This window comes from Miniopterus schreibersii, assembly GCF_964146895.1.
Source record: "Miniopterus schreibersii genome assembly, chromosome: 1".
NCBI classification, from domain to species: Eukaryota; Metazoa; Chordata; class Mammalia; order Chiroptera; family Miniopteridae; genus Miniopterus; species Miniopterus schreibersii.
The window spans coordinates 133,566,491-133,581,871 of NC_138101.1; the positions used below are offsets into that span (position 1 = coordinate 133,566,491).

Genomic DNA, 15,381 nt, shown 5'->3' on the forward strand with positions numbered 1-15,381 from the left:
TAACAGCTGATAGCTCAATTGATGCTTCTTTCTTTTCAGATTTAACCCATAGGAATTAATAATTATTCAAAGTGTGTATACATTTTGGGGGGGCATCCTGTATGTCAATGAAAGAAAAATATAAGGAACCAAATATCCAGGCCCTTTCAATGTCCCCAGGGGGACCCCTGAAGGAAATAGACACACCTACCTGGGACAGATGGATGCAATGCTTTTCTCTGATCCTTGAACAGAAGCCTGGGGCGGCAGCGATGGTGGAATTCTGCTGATTGCCCTGCATATTCTGCTATATAAGGGCTTCACCCTATCCTTCCTGTCTTTCTGGGCATGCCCCAAAATTCACCTTATTCCCTGCCTACCACACTCCCAAGCCCTTTGTTGAATCATGAAAACATCTGAGATTAATGTGATTTCCTTAAAGTCACCTGTAATGCCCCTGAATATTCCCTCAATATCCTGCCTCCAAAGCTGCCCCAGTTAGGGTCCTGGTAGCAAAAGTTCCTGGAGAAAGACAGGGGTTCATATTTCCAGGGACAGTACAGACAGGGGGCATGGGGTGATGACTGCAGTAAGAGGAATGGGACCTGGGTGAGGAAGTGGACTTGAGCTGTGCACTCGCGTGTGTGTGTGTGCATGCGTGTGTGTGTGTGTGTGTGTGTGTTGCCTGAACTTCAAAAGCATTTCTGATGACTCTTTTTTTTTTTCAATCTTTACTTGAGGATATTTTTTCCATTGCTTTTCAAAGAGAGTGGAAGGGAGTGAGAGAGAGATAGAAACATCGATGTGAGAGAGACACATCGATTGGTTGCCTCCTGCTCACTTGCAGACCAGGGCCAGGGATGGAGCCTGCAACCAAGGTTCGTGCCCTTGGCTGGAATTGAACCCGGGACCCTTCAGCCTGCAGGCTGATGCTATAACCACTGAGTCCAACTGGATCCTGTTGATGTTTGTCATGATGAATTGTGTTTCTGTGAGTGGCATGTTTATTTTTTATGACATCTGTTTGGAAATTCTACTTACTCTGCAGGTGTCTGGGCACTGTTATGCAATTTTTAAGCCCTCCAGAAATGCTTGCGAATTGACAGACTGACACTAAACAGTGGAATTACGTGAGATTAAAATGTACTTACCTGATCCCTGAAAGTTCTGTCCTATATATGCCATGGACTTCTTCACTTGTTAAATATTTCAAATGAATGGGAAAGAGCAGTGTAATATACCCAACTCCCACATTTAACAAACAATATTTTCCCTATTCACTTCATCTTTTTAAAAAAATGAAAACATTACAAATCAAATAGAAGCCTCCATTTGTGCTTCTCCAAGACCCTGCTGCCCTCTCTGCAGGTGGCCACTGTTCAAAAGTTGTGTGTATCCTTCTTGTCCATGTTTTTGCATTTTTACTATACATGCATTCATAAATAACACATATTGTTTTGTTTGTTTTTAAGCTTTACCAAAAGTGGTATTACCACATTATACCTGTAATTCTACAACTCACTGGTGTTCATCAACTTTATGTTTTTGGAATTGAACCACACACATGCATTGCTGGTCCATTCACTTTCACTGCATAAGACAGAACATCCTCATTGTATGAATATGTGGTTTACTTTCCCATGTCCTGCTGGACATTTAGGTTGTTTTTTGACCTATTACATGTAATGCTATCACAAACATCCTCATACACATTTGCGAGCTTCTCCCTAGAGTTTATATTGAAAGGGGCTACTATACATTGCCAAATTAGTTTTCCAAAGCCATTGTACCAATTTACACTCATATGAGACCTCCTGTTCCTCCACATTATTCTTAATGTTTGTGCTCTCAGACATTTCTCTTTTCGTCATTCTGATACCTGTAAAATAGTGTCTCATTTTACTTTGCATTTTCCTGCTTACCAGTAAGGTTGGGTCTCTTTACATGTCTAATGGCCATTGAGGGGCCCTCTTTTATAAATTGCCTGTGTTTTCTATGTCCACTATTTATTTAATTGTTTGTCTATTTCTTATTTCTTATTAAGGATTATTTGCATATTCTGAACACTAGATTTTTTTGGTAGTCTACTGGCTTTACCCCTACTTTCTGTAGTCATCTGACCTCCAGCTTATCACTCCTTATTTCCTGAAGATTTTAACACTGGTTCATTTCCTCTCTTCTCAATACTAGGCCTGTCTTAATTATGAGGAATTTTAATATCCACAGTGATTATCTTCTTAGTTCCTGATTCCCTCAATCCCAGTTACCCTTCTTCTCCCTCACCAACCCACCCGCTCCCAGATCCATGCCTGAGACCCTGCAGTACCAATAATAGCATCCCCTGCATATACTGATGACAAGCACCCCACTCTTTACTGCTTATCTTGCAGCACACTCCCTCCCATAGCCCGATTCAATCACCTTTCAACCATAATGTAACCCGCTGTCCATTGACCCGCCAATTTTTCACGTCCCCTACCCCTCCATGTCCTCACCTCCTACCTTATCTGGCTTGGAATCCATATTCCACCTTACAGTTGCTTCTCTGTATGTGTTGTTCCCTTGCTCTTCTCGTCCTTTCTTGAACTTTTCTGGAAAAACCCTAACACTGCATAACTATAGCTCTCCATTCACTCCCCAGTATAGCACATTAGCAAATAATGTTTACCAAAGAAAAAGCTGAAGTAGGAATGATGGTCAGCAATGGTGAAACAAGGGAGTAGTAGTCCCTTGTGGAACAACGATGGTAAAGGGTCTCCCTTTATATTCATGGCCACTAACCTTAGGAGGCTTTTAGTGCTGTCCTCCAATCCCACTTCCCTTCCTACTTCATCACTTTCTCATATTATTATAGACCATTACTTCACAACATCTCCTCTTTCCTCAGACTTCCAACATCTCCCATGTTCTCATGTTCACCAATGATCTTGCTTCCGATTATGCAGAGAATATAGAAACTACAGGAAAAAATATTACCGACCCCTACATATGGTCCCAGCTCTCCGTTTTCTCCTGTCACAGTGGATAAACCGTCAGGGCTCCTATGTAAAGCCAGCACTTCCACCTTTCGCCCTGGATCCCATTCCTTCTCACCTAGCTGTGTTCCTCATGAGGCTGTGACAGCTCTGTAACAGGCCCCTTTGAATTTGCTTTCCCTCCCTCCTTCCTTCTCTCCCTCCCTCCCTCTCTGCTCTTCACTTTGCTGCCTTGCCCTTCAATAAAGTGTTCACATGTAAGCTTTGCCTGGAGTTCTGATTCCTAAGGAACCCATCAAGACACACCACTTTAACTGGTGTTGGATTGGGGTTGGATTCTCTACATAATAACAAAGTAAAGTTACAGCCCTCAGGGTCTACCCTGCTCAGTTCTGTCGTATGATTTCCAGACCTCCAGGAGAGGCAGGTACTACTATAGGTGGTCAATGCTTTTGCACCCAGGCCAGCAGCACTGGTATAGCCCTCTAACCATATTAAAAGGGAAGCAGGAGGTGAACATAACTAATCACGTTTTGTCTTAGATAAGCACAACCAGGCCAGTGTGAAACGTTGGGGAGGGGAGGAGTGAGTTGCTTCCTTCTAAGCTAGAATTCCATGCCTCTAGAATTGACCAGAGTGTCCTCCTCTCGCCTGGATTCTTCCCTCTGCATCACAGCAGTTAGTCAGTGAATTAGTATTCATTAGCTGGTGGATTTGGATGTGGCGGCACAAAGAGGCATAAATGGTCTCTTTGCTTTTGGGTCAGCCTGACCCTGACCAGCTGTCCTCAAATCTGATTTGGAAACAGCTGTAAGGTGTAAAAACTTAAATAACTTTAGCTTTCCCTATCAATTAAATTTAACAAATATTTATCAAGTGACTGCTCTGTGATGACCAAGTCATCACACCCAGTACGTCAGCCTATTGATAAACAGTTGCGATTAATGTGGCAGGGGAAATGAGGGAGACACATCTGCAGGGCTCCTAGAGAGATGACTGTAGCAGTATGACCCTCAGTGTGTGAAACAAGAAGGAATCTGGGAAGGGCCAAGGAGCTTGCAGCTGCTGACTTTTTGTATTCTCAGTGAGAGCAACAAACAGAATCCTGGCTCCCAGGCCCTATTGGCTACCTCTACGTGGCTATCCTGCAGACAGCTTAAACTCAGCGTGTCCAACTGAATTCACCTTCCTCCTCTAAATCTTCTTTTTCTCCTATACTTATATCACCATCTCTTCTGTTAGACATCTGGGAGTGTAACAAAATGACCCTCCTGCTAGTGTGTATGCTTAGGACTTAAATGATAAATTGTCATTTTTTTTTTGCACAATCATGTGGCTGTCCTATGGACCATAAGTTCAAGCCATATGCCTCTAGTGACACTGAAGGCAGATGGCATTGGATATTCATGTCAATTATCAGAGAGGCTCTGGGTCCTGCAAACGGGTAGCCCAAGGAGGACTTAAGCAAGGGAGAGGAAACTCCTTTTTCTTTCTGGACTTTGCTCTTTTGGCCCTGGGCTTTTTAAGAGTCAGTTATGCTTGAGGGCATGAGCAGGCTGAAGGAAAGATAGCTTGTGCCACACACACCAGAATTTTGGAAGTATGTGTGTGTCAGATCCATACCTAAGACTTACAGGAAATTTGACATTTGAGAGGGAAATAGGAGCTGGTTGAATTATTAAGCCACCACATCTGCCTAAAATTGTTTTGCCTTAGGGATTCTGCTCATGGCATCCCTGAGGTTCTTTACTAACACAGGAGGAGTCATGGGTTTCGATGGCATCCTTGTGCCTTTCACCCTTGATATGGGTATTTGGCTTAATTTGCTTGTATCAGATGGTCTTTGTCAATTCATCTTCCACTGTCCTCTGTTTCCACTGTAGGGAGATCTGATTTCATGAACTAGCAGCAGTTTCCATATTGCTTCCCCAACCCTTCCAATCATCATGTTAGCTGCTAACTTCCTTTCTCCTTGGAATACAGAAGTGCTTCTCCTTTACCAAGAGAGCCCTGACTGGAGTGGAAGAGGATTGGAAGATGGCAGGGTATGTGGATCTTTCTCCCACCTCCTCCCGGAATCTAACTGGAACTGAACTAAATTGGGGAATATTCACCCTGAAATACCAACTGAAGACTGGCTGAAGAAGAGACTTTTAAAGAAGAAAGGGCAGAAACTATCTCGAGACTGGTAAGAAGGGTTGTGAGAGGTGCTGGCCCAGCTCTCAGAAAAAGAAACTAAAACAAACAAACAAACAAATGAAAAGCAATCCCAGTTATCACTGCAACCAAAAAAAATAAGATGCTTAGGAATAAACTTAACCAAGGAAGTAAAAGACCTGTACTCAGAAAACTATAGGACATTGAAAAAAGAAATAGAGGAAGATACAAACAGGTGGAAGCATATACCATGTTCATAGATTGGAAGAATTAGCATCATTAAAATGTCCATACTGCCCAAAGCAATCTATAAATTCAACACAATCCCTATTAAAATATCATCAGCATATTTCACAGATTTTGAACAAATATTCCAAAAATGTATATGGAACAAAAAAAGACCCTGAATAGCCACAGTAATCTTGAGAAAGAATAACAAAGTTGGAGGGATCACAATACTGGATATCAAACTATACTACAAGCCATTGTATAAAACAGCCTGGTACTGGCACAAGAAGAGGCATATAGACCAATGGAAGAGAACAGAAACTCCAGAAATCAGCCCCTGCCAATATGGTCAATTAATTTTTGACAAAGGAGGCAAGAGCATACAACAGAGTAAAGACAGTCTCTTAAATAAATGGTGTTGGGAAAATTGGATAGGTACATGCAAAAAAATGAAACTAGACCACCAACTTACATCATACACAAGAATAAACTCAAAATGGATAAAAGACTTAAATGTAAGTCACAAAACCATAAAAATCCTAGAAGAAAACATAGGCAGTAAAGTCTCAGACATCTCACATAGGAGAATTTTTGCTGATACATCTCCTAGGGCAAGAGAAACAAAGGCAAAAGTAAACAAATGGGACTACATCAAATTAAAAAGCTCTGCACAGCAAAAGAAAACAGCCTCAAAATGAAAATAGGACCCACTGTATGGAGAACATATCTGCCAGTGATACATCTGATAAGGGGTTAATTTCCAAAATATATAAAGAACTCATACAGTTCAACAAAAGGAAGACAAACAATCCAATTAAAAAATGGGCAAAGGACCCGAATGGACACTTCTCCAAAGAGGACATACAGATGGCCAAGAAACATGAAAAAATGCTCAACATCACTAATCATCAGAGAAATGCAAATTTAAACTATGATGAGGTATCACCTCACACCTGCCAGAGTGGCTACCATCAATTAATCAACAAACAAGTGCTGGCTAGGATGTGGGGAAAAGGGAACCCTAGTACGCTGCTGGTGGGAATGCAGACTGGTGCAACCACTGTGGAAAACAGTAGGGAGATTCCTAAAAAAATTAAAAGTGGAACTGCCATTTGACCCAGCAACCTTACTTCTGAAACTATATCCTAAAAATTCCAAAATACCAATCAGAAAAAATATATGCACCCCTATGTTCATAGAAGTTTTGTTTACAATAGCTAAGATCTAGCAACAGCCCAAGTGCCCACCAGTAGATGAGTGGATTAAAAAAGCTGTGGGACATTTACACCGTGGAATACTACACAGCTATAAAGAAGAAGGATCTCATACCATTTGGGACAGTATGGATGGACTTAGAGAATATTATGCTAAATGAAATGAGCCAGGCAGCGAAAGACAAACATCACATATTCTCACTTATAAGTGGAATCTAAAGAACTTCTGTGACCCACATCACCCTCTGGTGCTTCCTGGGACCACCTCTGAAATAAACCTCATGCTCTCAATCTTACTCTCAAGAGTCTGATCAGATGGTTCTGACCCACACTGTGGTTCTGGGAAGTCTCTGAAATGAGGCCTCAGGGATGCCTTGTGTTGGCAGAGATTAACTTTCTGCCAGCTATCAGAATGGTGCTCAAAATATGAGTTGTTTGACTATAGGAGAATAAAGTCACATTTCTTGTAGACCTAAATGTGTTGGTTGAGCTTTGCACATGCTGCCTGTGTAACTGCCTCTTTGAATCTTCACAAAGACTCTTTGGTGCAGGGACTATTATTTGCCACATCTAACCAAGGGCATTTAAGGGTGCCAAGTGATTTGCCAAGGTTATAGTTAACAAGAGGAAAAGCCCTTGTTATTAACACCCAGGCCATCTGTCCCCAGAACCTGGGGTCTATCTCTCCATGTGGTAAATTGGTAGGCAAGTAGGGAAAGACTAGCAGATGGGAGGGCCCCAGTTAAGAGATGGTTTTAGTTCTACTACCAAAAGATGTTTAGGGTCTTGGCTAAAGCAGGGGCAGCCTAGATCCAGGGGAGGTTTCTCTGGTTGGATCTATGTGGTTTGCTGACTGGTTGTGAGAGTAACTACCTTCCCAGCTTCATCTTTTGCCATATCCCCTGCCTTCTGCCAACACCCCACCTTCCAGGAGCACTGGCCTTTGTTGTTGTTGTTGTTGTTAATCCTCACCAGAGGATATTTTTTCCATTGACTTTTAGAGTGGAAGGGAGGGAGAGAGGGAGGGAGGGAGAGAGAAAGAGACATTGATGTGAGACATATTGATTGGTTGCCTCCTGCACATGCCCCAACTGGGGCCAGGAATCGAACCTGCAACCCAGATACATGCCCTGACCTGGAATGGAACCTGCTACCCTTTGGTGGGCAGGCCAATGCTCTAACCACTGGGAAACACCAGCTAGGGCTCTTTCTAGTTCTCATAATAGAAATGTTTCTACACCCAAGACTGTGAATATTCGGCCCCCCTTCCTAGAGGTCTCTTCATGTCCCTCTTTCTTATCTGTCTCATACTCATCTTTTAAGCTTCAGCTTATTTTTTTAAAGAATTGTAGCAAGATATACATAACATACATTTACCATTGTAAGTACTTTTTAAGTGTATAGGTCAGTGGCATTAAGTATATTCACCATGTTGTGCAACTATCACCTCCATCCATCTCCAGGGAGTTGTTTCATCTTCCCAAACAGAAACTTTGTTCCCATTAAATAAGAATTCCCATTCTCCCTTCTTCCCAGCCCCTGGCATCCATCATTCTACTTTCTGTCTCTATGAGTTTGTCCCTTTGTGACTGGTTTATTTCACTGAGTTTAATGTCTTTAAGGTTCATCCATGCTGTAGCATGTGTCAAAATTTCCTTCCTTTTAAAGGCTGAATAATATTCCATTGCACGTATACACCACACTCCGTTTATCCATTTATCCATCAGTGCACATTTGGGGTGCTTTCACCCTCTGGCTATTGTGAATAATGCTGCTATGAACATGAATGTACAAATATCTCTTTAAGATTCTACTTTCAGTTCTGTTGGGAGTATACTCAGAAGTGGAGTTGTCAGATCATATGGTAATTCTGTTTAATTTTTGAGGACCCTCCATACTGTTTTCCACAGCAGCTGCATCATTCGCATTTTAATCAGTAATGCACAAAGGTTCCAGTTTCTCCACATCTTCACCACCACAGCTTATTTTTAACTGCCTTGATTTAAGGAAGCCTCCTCTGACCCTTTTGACTAAGCTAGCCCCCACCATGTCGTCACTGACTTTATCATATTGAAATTTAAATATTTATTTGTGTAATTATTTGTTTAATGTTTGGCTTCCCACTGAACTGTAAGATCTTTGAGGACAGAGACCATGATATCTTGATTATATCAGGTTTGTCCCCAGTAACCAGCTCAGTGCCTGGCGCATTGTAGGTTCTCAAATGTTTCTTCCTGATGAATGAATGACGTTTCTGTTTTAGGAGAATGAGTCGATGGTGCTGGCTTTTTTATAGTAAAAGTGCACAGTAAGTTAAGTAGCATGAAGTGGCAGTCACAATCCCTTAACTGGTTATCTGGGTCCTTATCTCTGCTCTGACCCTTCTGGTTCCTCCAGCTGTCTTGGTGTCTGACCCATAATAGGACAGAGCAATGTTTATGACAATGAAAAAGAATCTGTGCCTGGGGGAGTGGAGGAAGGAGAAAAAAAAACCATAAAAAAAAGAATCTGTAAAGAAAGAATGTTTTAAAATGGCCTCAAAGGTGGCCTCCTGGAAACAAGTGTCTCTGGGGAGTCTGAGAGGGGTAGCATCTTGGGGCCTGTCACTGCTCTAGGCGCACAAGGGTTTTCCACCTTGGACCACATTCATGCTTCCTGAAGAGCCTCTCCGTCTTCTAAGCCCAGGGAAGAGCAGTGCGGCAGTGTATGCTCCAGTCAGCCCTTAATGTTTTTCATTGTTCAGCTCTCATGACAACCCACCCAGATTTAAATTGTTCTGTGTTTCTCTGGGCACTTGTGCTTTTCTCTAGTGTCCATCAAGCACACCTGGCTATCAAAAAACCTCGGTGCTGGAAGAGACCTTGAAGAAAATCTTTTTCAACATCTAAAGTTTGAAGGTTTCAGGGCTCAGTGAGGTGAAGTGCTTTTCCCAAAGTCCCTGTAACTTATGAACAGAGGGGGGACCTTGGTCCAGCTACCTAACTCCTAGTGCAAGTATTTTTTTCTCCTGGCTAGATCATGGCTGTGTCAAAGCAAAAATTTCCCTGGACAAAGTTAAACAAAAAAGACTTTATTCAAGGCTACTGCGATAGGGTATAGCACCAAGCCTAAGTGAAGAAAATATTTTCTGACCCTGAAAGGTTTGGATCCCCACCCAGGTTTTCCGACAATGAGATGAAACTGTATTACCACCACGGTGGCCTGTTCTGCTCCTGCAGTCATTTCCAGCCACTCACCTGCCCTAGGCAGAGACAGGAATCGGTATGCATGCTTGACTGTTCCATCCCATCCTGTGTGTGTGTGTGTGTGTGTGTGTGTGTGTGTGTGTCCCCTTCTCTCATAGGGACCTTCCTGTGCTCACTGTATTACAAAACCAGCTTAAATCCCTGTGCAAATATCTCGTTTATTTTTGTTCATTATTCCACTCAAGGATTTGGGTGGGGGTGGTTTCCCCTGAAATTTTTGAAAAGTCTTTCACTGAGGCCTACCTAGCACATAATAGATGCTAAATAAGTATTGTTTGAATGGATAATATCAGTTGTAAAAATTCCAATTACTTAAGAAGTCTAGGTCTTTATAGCTAAGAATCTGTTGGCTACTAACTAAACAAGCATTATGTAAGTATCAGAAGGAAAGACGGTAAATTGCATCAAATTTCTTTTAAATGCTTTCACTCAAAGTGTTTTTTAACCTTTCCCCTCCTCCTCCCTCCCTTTCTTTACCTTAAGTCATAGAAGAAGTACATTTTCCATGGCAACTCACTACACACACACACACACTCTTCACAAAACAATTTTTACCCTCACTATCGTTTCAGTATACTCTGATATTTTCTATTCTATTTTATTGCTTAAAAAATAAATGTGAATTGAGACCTGTTAAACAGACATGAGCAGAGCAAGGACAATGAGCCAGGTACAGAAACTCACCAGGACAGAAAGCCCCTGATGCCTAGCAAGGGGCAGAATTAGGAAAACAAGAACCTTGTCCCCAGGGTAACCAATCCTCCTCTAACACATCACTGGTCATGTGGTTTTAGACCCCCTAAGCATTTCCTCACTAAAGATAACATCTAGGCCTCAGTTGTATTTCAGCTCCCCACCCAGAAAAGCAGCAAAACCAGACAAGTGACACCATGGCTGCCTCAGGACCAGCTACATTGACTAATGACCCCCTGCCCTGGTGCTGACCAATCAGTGGAGACCACGACCCTGAAAGAGCACAACTGGAAAGCTGATGAATATTCTACTCAGATCCTCCCCTGAGAACTCCCCTAAGATTTCCGCCTGCAAGAAAGAGATAAATATGGTCAGTACAAAGGACCCAGAGCATGCTCCCCACTCAGGAAGCATGCCAGTGCCATCTCCATCCCCCTTCTTCTCTCCGAGGGGACTCCAGGAGACTTCCAACCAGGGGAGCAATGGGCAGTGGCAGCTCGTCTGGGGCTTACCCGCTGAACCTGTCTCCAAGGCCCCCTTCTCTCTCTGACTGCTCAGTGAGCCAAAGCAGCCCAGTCTAGGCTCTTCTGTTATTTTTTCCATGCACCTTTCTTGTTTCACTGTCCTAAGTATATTTTTGCTGCCATCATGGACCCAGTACCCTTTGACTCAGTGCTGTGTAGCCCTTCCCTTTGGATATCCCCACCCCCATCCCCTTTTTCTTAAATAGATTCAATTTTTCTTTATTCACCATCTGAGATGGCTATTTAGCCTGTCCGCACGCCACTGACCTTAACCTTTCAAGACCCACTACATTAGTCTTATGACCCACTACTGATTGAAACCTAAAATTTGAAAAACAGTGCTCTAAAGCTACATCAAAAATGACAAATGGAAAAACTGCTGAATATATTTAATATAAAAGCCAGACCTGGGGATATTTAAAATTTTGAAAATATTAAATTCTAGAAAAGTGGTATGATGTTGGGGTGGGTAAAGGAAAGGGAGATCAGAAACATAATCCTTAGGGTTATAGGGCTCCAGACCCAAATATTTAATATTGGAAAGGGGAAGGAAAATTAGACTAGAAGATAAATGGCACTGATAGGAAATGGATTGAAATACTAATAACTTCATTTGACAAATTCTGCTGAAAACACTTGGGTACACTCCTGAGTCAGGAGACCTAAAAATGTCTAATTCCCAGATGGTATCATCTGCACACCGTGAAACAATATGTTCTTTTAAAATTAATGCAATTTCATTTATTTTTAATGACAAAGTAACACATAAATACATTTTTGTCAAATATTAAAATTATACAGATAAAAACTTCCTCTCGACACTGTTTTTCTTCTCTAGTTCCAGTGACTTTTCGAGAACTCCTTTCAATTTGAATGTACTTCCAAGCCTTTTCCAAAGCAACGAATATGTTCAGATCAACGTACAGCATTTTGTACATTTGTTTTTGCTTGTTCCCTCTGTGTTTTGCTCATTTCCCCTTTCTTCCTGCGATGTGGTGATATAATAAGAAATATATATTTAGCCATCTTTCCCAGTTCTTGGCACAGAGCTCCTAAAACTCAGAATCTCCAGAGTGAGAGTGCCCTTTTGTATGCTAATGGGGTGACTCCTACTGGCTGGTGCTGGTTGGCGGAGGAGAAACTGCTATTAGAGGTTTGGAATTGATCTGCCTCTGGGGAGAGGGGAGGGGGTAAAGAATGACTTTATCATCAACGGCCAATGATTTAATCAGTTATGCCTACATAATGAAACTTCCGTAAAAACCCTAAAAGAAGGGCTTCAGAGAGCTTCTGGGTTGGTGAGCATACGGAGGTGCTGGGAGAGTGGCATGCCCTAAAAAGGCATGGAAGGTCCTCACTCCTTCCACATACCTTGCTCTGTGCATCTCTTCCATTTAGCTGTTCCTGAGTAGTATTCTTTATAATAAATTGATAATAGTAAGTAAAGTGTTTCCCTAAGTTCTATGAACTGTTATAACAAATTATTGAAATTGAGGAGTTTTGTAGTAGCATCTGATTTATAGCCAGTCAGTCATAGGAGGCCCAGACTTGCAATTAGCATCTGAAGTGCGGGGCAATTTGTGGGACTGAGCCTCTAACCTGTTGGGTCTGCATTAACTCTGGGTAGTTAGTGTCAGAATTGAATAAAATTGTAGGACACCTAGTTGGTGCCCACAGGGAACTGGAGAATTGCTGAGTGTTGAAAACCTACATATTTGGTGTCAGAGTGTTCTGCATGTGTAGGGCACTAGTTTTCTTACATCTGCTTTCTTTTGAGTTATTTGAATATCTTTTAAATATTCCCTTTTAGTTTATTGTTTTTGATCCTATAGGGTGTCCCCAAAAATGTATACACACTTTGAATAATTATTAATTCCAATGAGTTAAATCTGAAAAGAAAGAAACATCAATTGAGCTATCAGAAAAAAGTATGCATGCATTTTGGGAGGACATCTTTTATCTCTTTGTATAGTTTTGTTTTTTGTTTTCACTGATTACAAAATATGTAACTTTTTACTGTCTACTTAGAATCATTATTTTATCACATTAATTGAAATGTACAAAACTTACCACTTTATAGGATTCTTTGCCCCCTCTCTACTTTATACTATAGTCTTATATATTACTTGTACACACATTAAAAATCCCATCAGACAATGTTATAATTTATGCTTTTGATGGGGCACTTATAATATCCAAAGATTGAGCACCTGAATTAATCTGAAATATAATTATACTACTTATAAATTATAGAACACATATACTCACGTGAACAGGGGTTCAAGTTTCTATTCTCTTCCGTTTCTTTTTCCTAGGCCTCTGTGCCTGTACACTCCCCTCAATCCTGGACGAAGCAATTAAGGAGGCTACACAGCTGTGGACAATGTGTTATTGAACAGGCATGGTCAGGTCCACCCAATCGGGAGTCGAGATATCACCTTATTGCGACATCACCAGATGACCAAGAATAATAGCTGATGCCCGAGGACCTCTGGGCCTGCGATAGCTGCATTCCGTTGTCAGCCAGTTTACCTCCTTTCCATGTGTAACCCTACCCTCAGGCCACTCCTTAAGACAGGTTTCGGATGCTTGTATGCTCCCGGTGTTGGTCGGCGGCCTTCTCAATGAACACCTTATATGATTCAGCCCTGCCTCCGGCCTTCTCAATGAACACCTTATGCGATTCAGCCCTGCCTCGGGCCTCCTCAATGAACACCTTGTGTGATTCAGCCCTGCCTCCGTTGAATTGGATCCAGCAATAGGCAGGCCGAACCCCACCGGGGTTTCCTGGTAACACTTTCAACTACCAAACATATTTTCAAGAACTTAAGAGAAGAATAGTCTGTTATCTATACTAAGTATTTATCATTTCTGTTGCCCTTGCTTCATCCCTGTTGTTTCAAGTTTTCTTCTTGTTTCTTCGTTCTTCTGTCTGAAGAACTTCCTTTAGCAGTTCTCCTAGAGCAGATCTGCTGGCTGTGAATTTCTTAGTTTTCCTTCATATGAGAATGTCTTTATTTTACCTTCACTCCTGAAGGATATTTTCACTGAAAATAGAATTCTGGGTTGACAGTTATGTTCTTTCAGCACTTTAAAAATGCTGTGTCACTTCCTTCTGGCTGGACAGTTTCTCATGAGAAATCTACAGTTATTTGCATTTATTGTCCCCTCTAGGTAGCACATTGTTTTTCCTCCTGCTGCTTTCAGGATTTTTTTCTTCTTTGTTTTTAGTTTACAGCAGTTGGATTATGAGGTGACTGGATGTAGATTTACTTGTTTCTTTGTTGTTTGCTAGTTTTGCTACTTGAGGATTCTTTTACCTTCTTGAATCTGTAGGTGTATGTCTTTGGTCAAATTTAGGAAAGTTTTAGCCATTATTTCTTTAAACATTATTTTCAGCACTGCAAGGTTTTTTATCTCCTTCTGGTACTATCTTCAAATTTCCTGCTTTTTTCCTCTGTTATTACCATTCTGCTATTGAGTCCATCCAAAGAGGGTTTTTATAATGAGAGAAATAGAAAAAATTTAAAAGAAAAAGATAAAATTAATTTAAAGAAAACATTTTATTTAACTCAATTTATTCAAAATATTATTTCAACATGTAATCAATATTAAAATTATTTTTTTAAAAAAACACATGCTTTTATTGATTTCAGAGAGTGGAAGGGGGAGGGAGAGAGATAGAAACATCAATGATGAAAAAGAGTCATTGGTCTGCTGCCTCCTGCATGCCCCCTACTGGGGATTGAGCCAGAAACCCAAGCATATGCCCTGACTGGGAATTGAACTGTGATTTTCTGGTTTGTGGGTCAATGATCGACCACTGAGCCACACTGGCCAGACAATATTCTTAAAGAGATATTTTACATTTATTTTTTTTATCTTAATTTTTTGAAAGCCAGTATATATTTTATACTTATAGCACATCTCAATTCAGTTGCAAGTTTTCACCAACAATCCCCTGTATGTATTTAGGTTTAATAAAATTTATGGTTGAAAAAAGTAGATTCACTTACCCAAGCTGTTCCAAACACACCTAAAATTTTCCAGTAACTGAACTGAGCATCAGTTTTAAGTTAAAATTAAAATCAGTTAAAATTAAAAATTTAGTCTCTCAGTCATATTGGCCTCATTTCAAGTTCTCAGTTACATATGGTTAGAGGGTAATGCATTGAACAGTGCAGTTTTAGACAGAGACTTAATTTCTATCTGTTTGAAAGGGACTTTGAAACTTCTATCTGAGAATAAGTGTTCTTTGCTTTAGGAGGCAAATCGTTATCAATAGAAGAATGCGATGCGCTAGCAATTTGAAACATGGTATTCGTTTTCTAGGGCCACCATAACAAAGTACCACAGGCTGGGTGAC

General features: G+C 41.1%; 1 protein-coding gene across 1 annotated transcript in view; it reads right to left on the reverse strand.

Moving 5' to 3' along the window:
• LOC308548772 (dehydrogenase/reductase SDR family member 2, mitochondrial-like) overlaps positions 1-13,414 on the reverse strand; it is a 32,217-nt gene extending 18,803 nt beyond the window's left edge. Inside the window, exons 1-2 of the mRNA XM_081120831.1 lie at positions 13,284-13,414; positions 2,482-2,570 (exon numbers count right to left, since the gene is read on the reverse strand). Of these exons, the coding sequence (XP_080976957.1) occupies positions 2,482-2,502 (21 nt within the window). The 5' untranslated portion in view covers positions 2,503-2,570; positions 13,284-13,414. The remainder of the gene's footprint in view (positions 1-2,481; positions 2,571-13,283) is intronic.
• Positions 13,415-15,381: the final 1,967 nt, after the last annotated feature.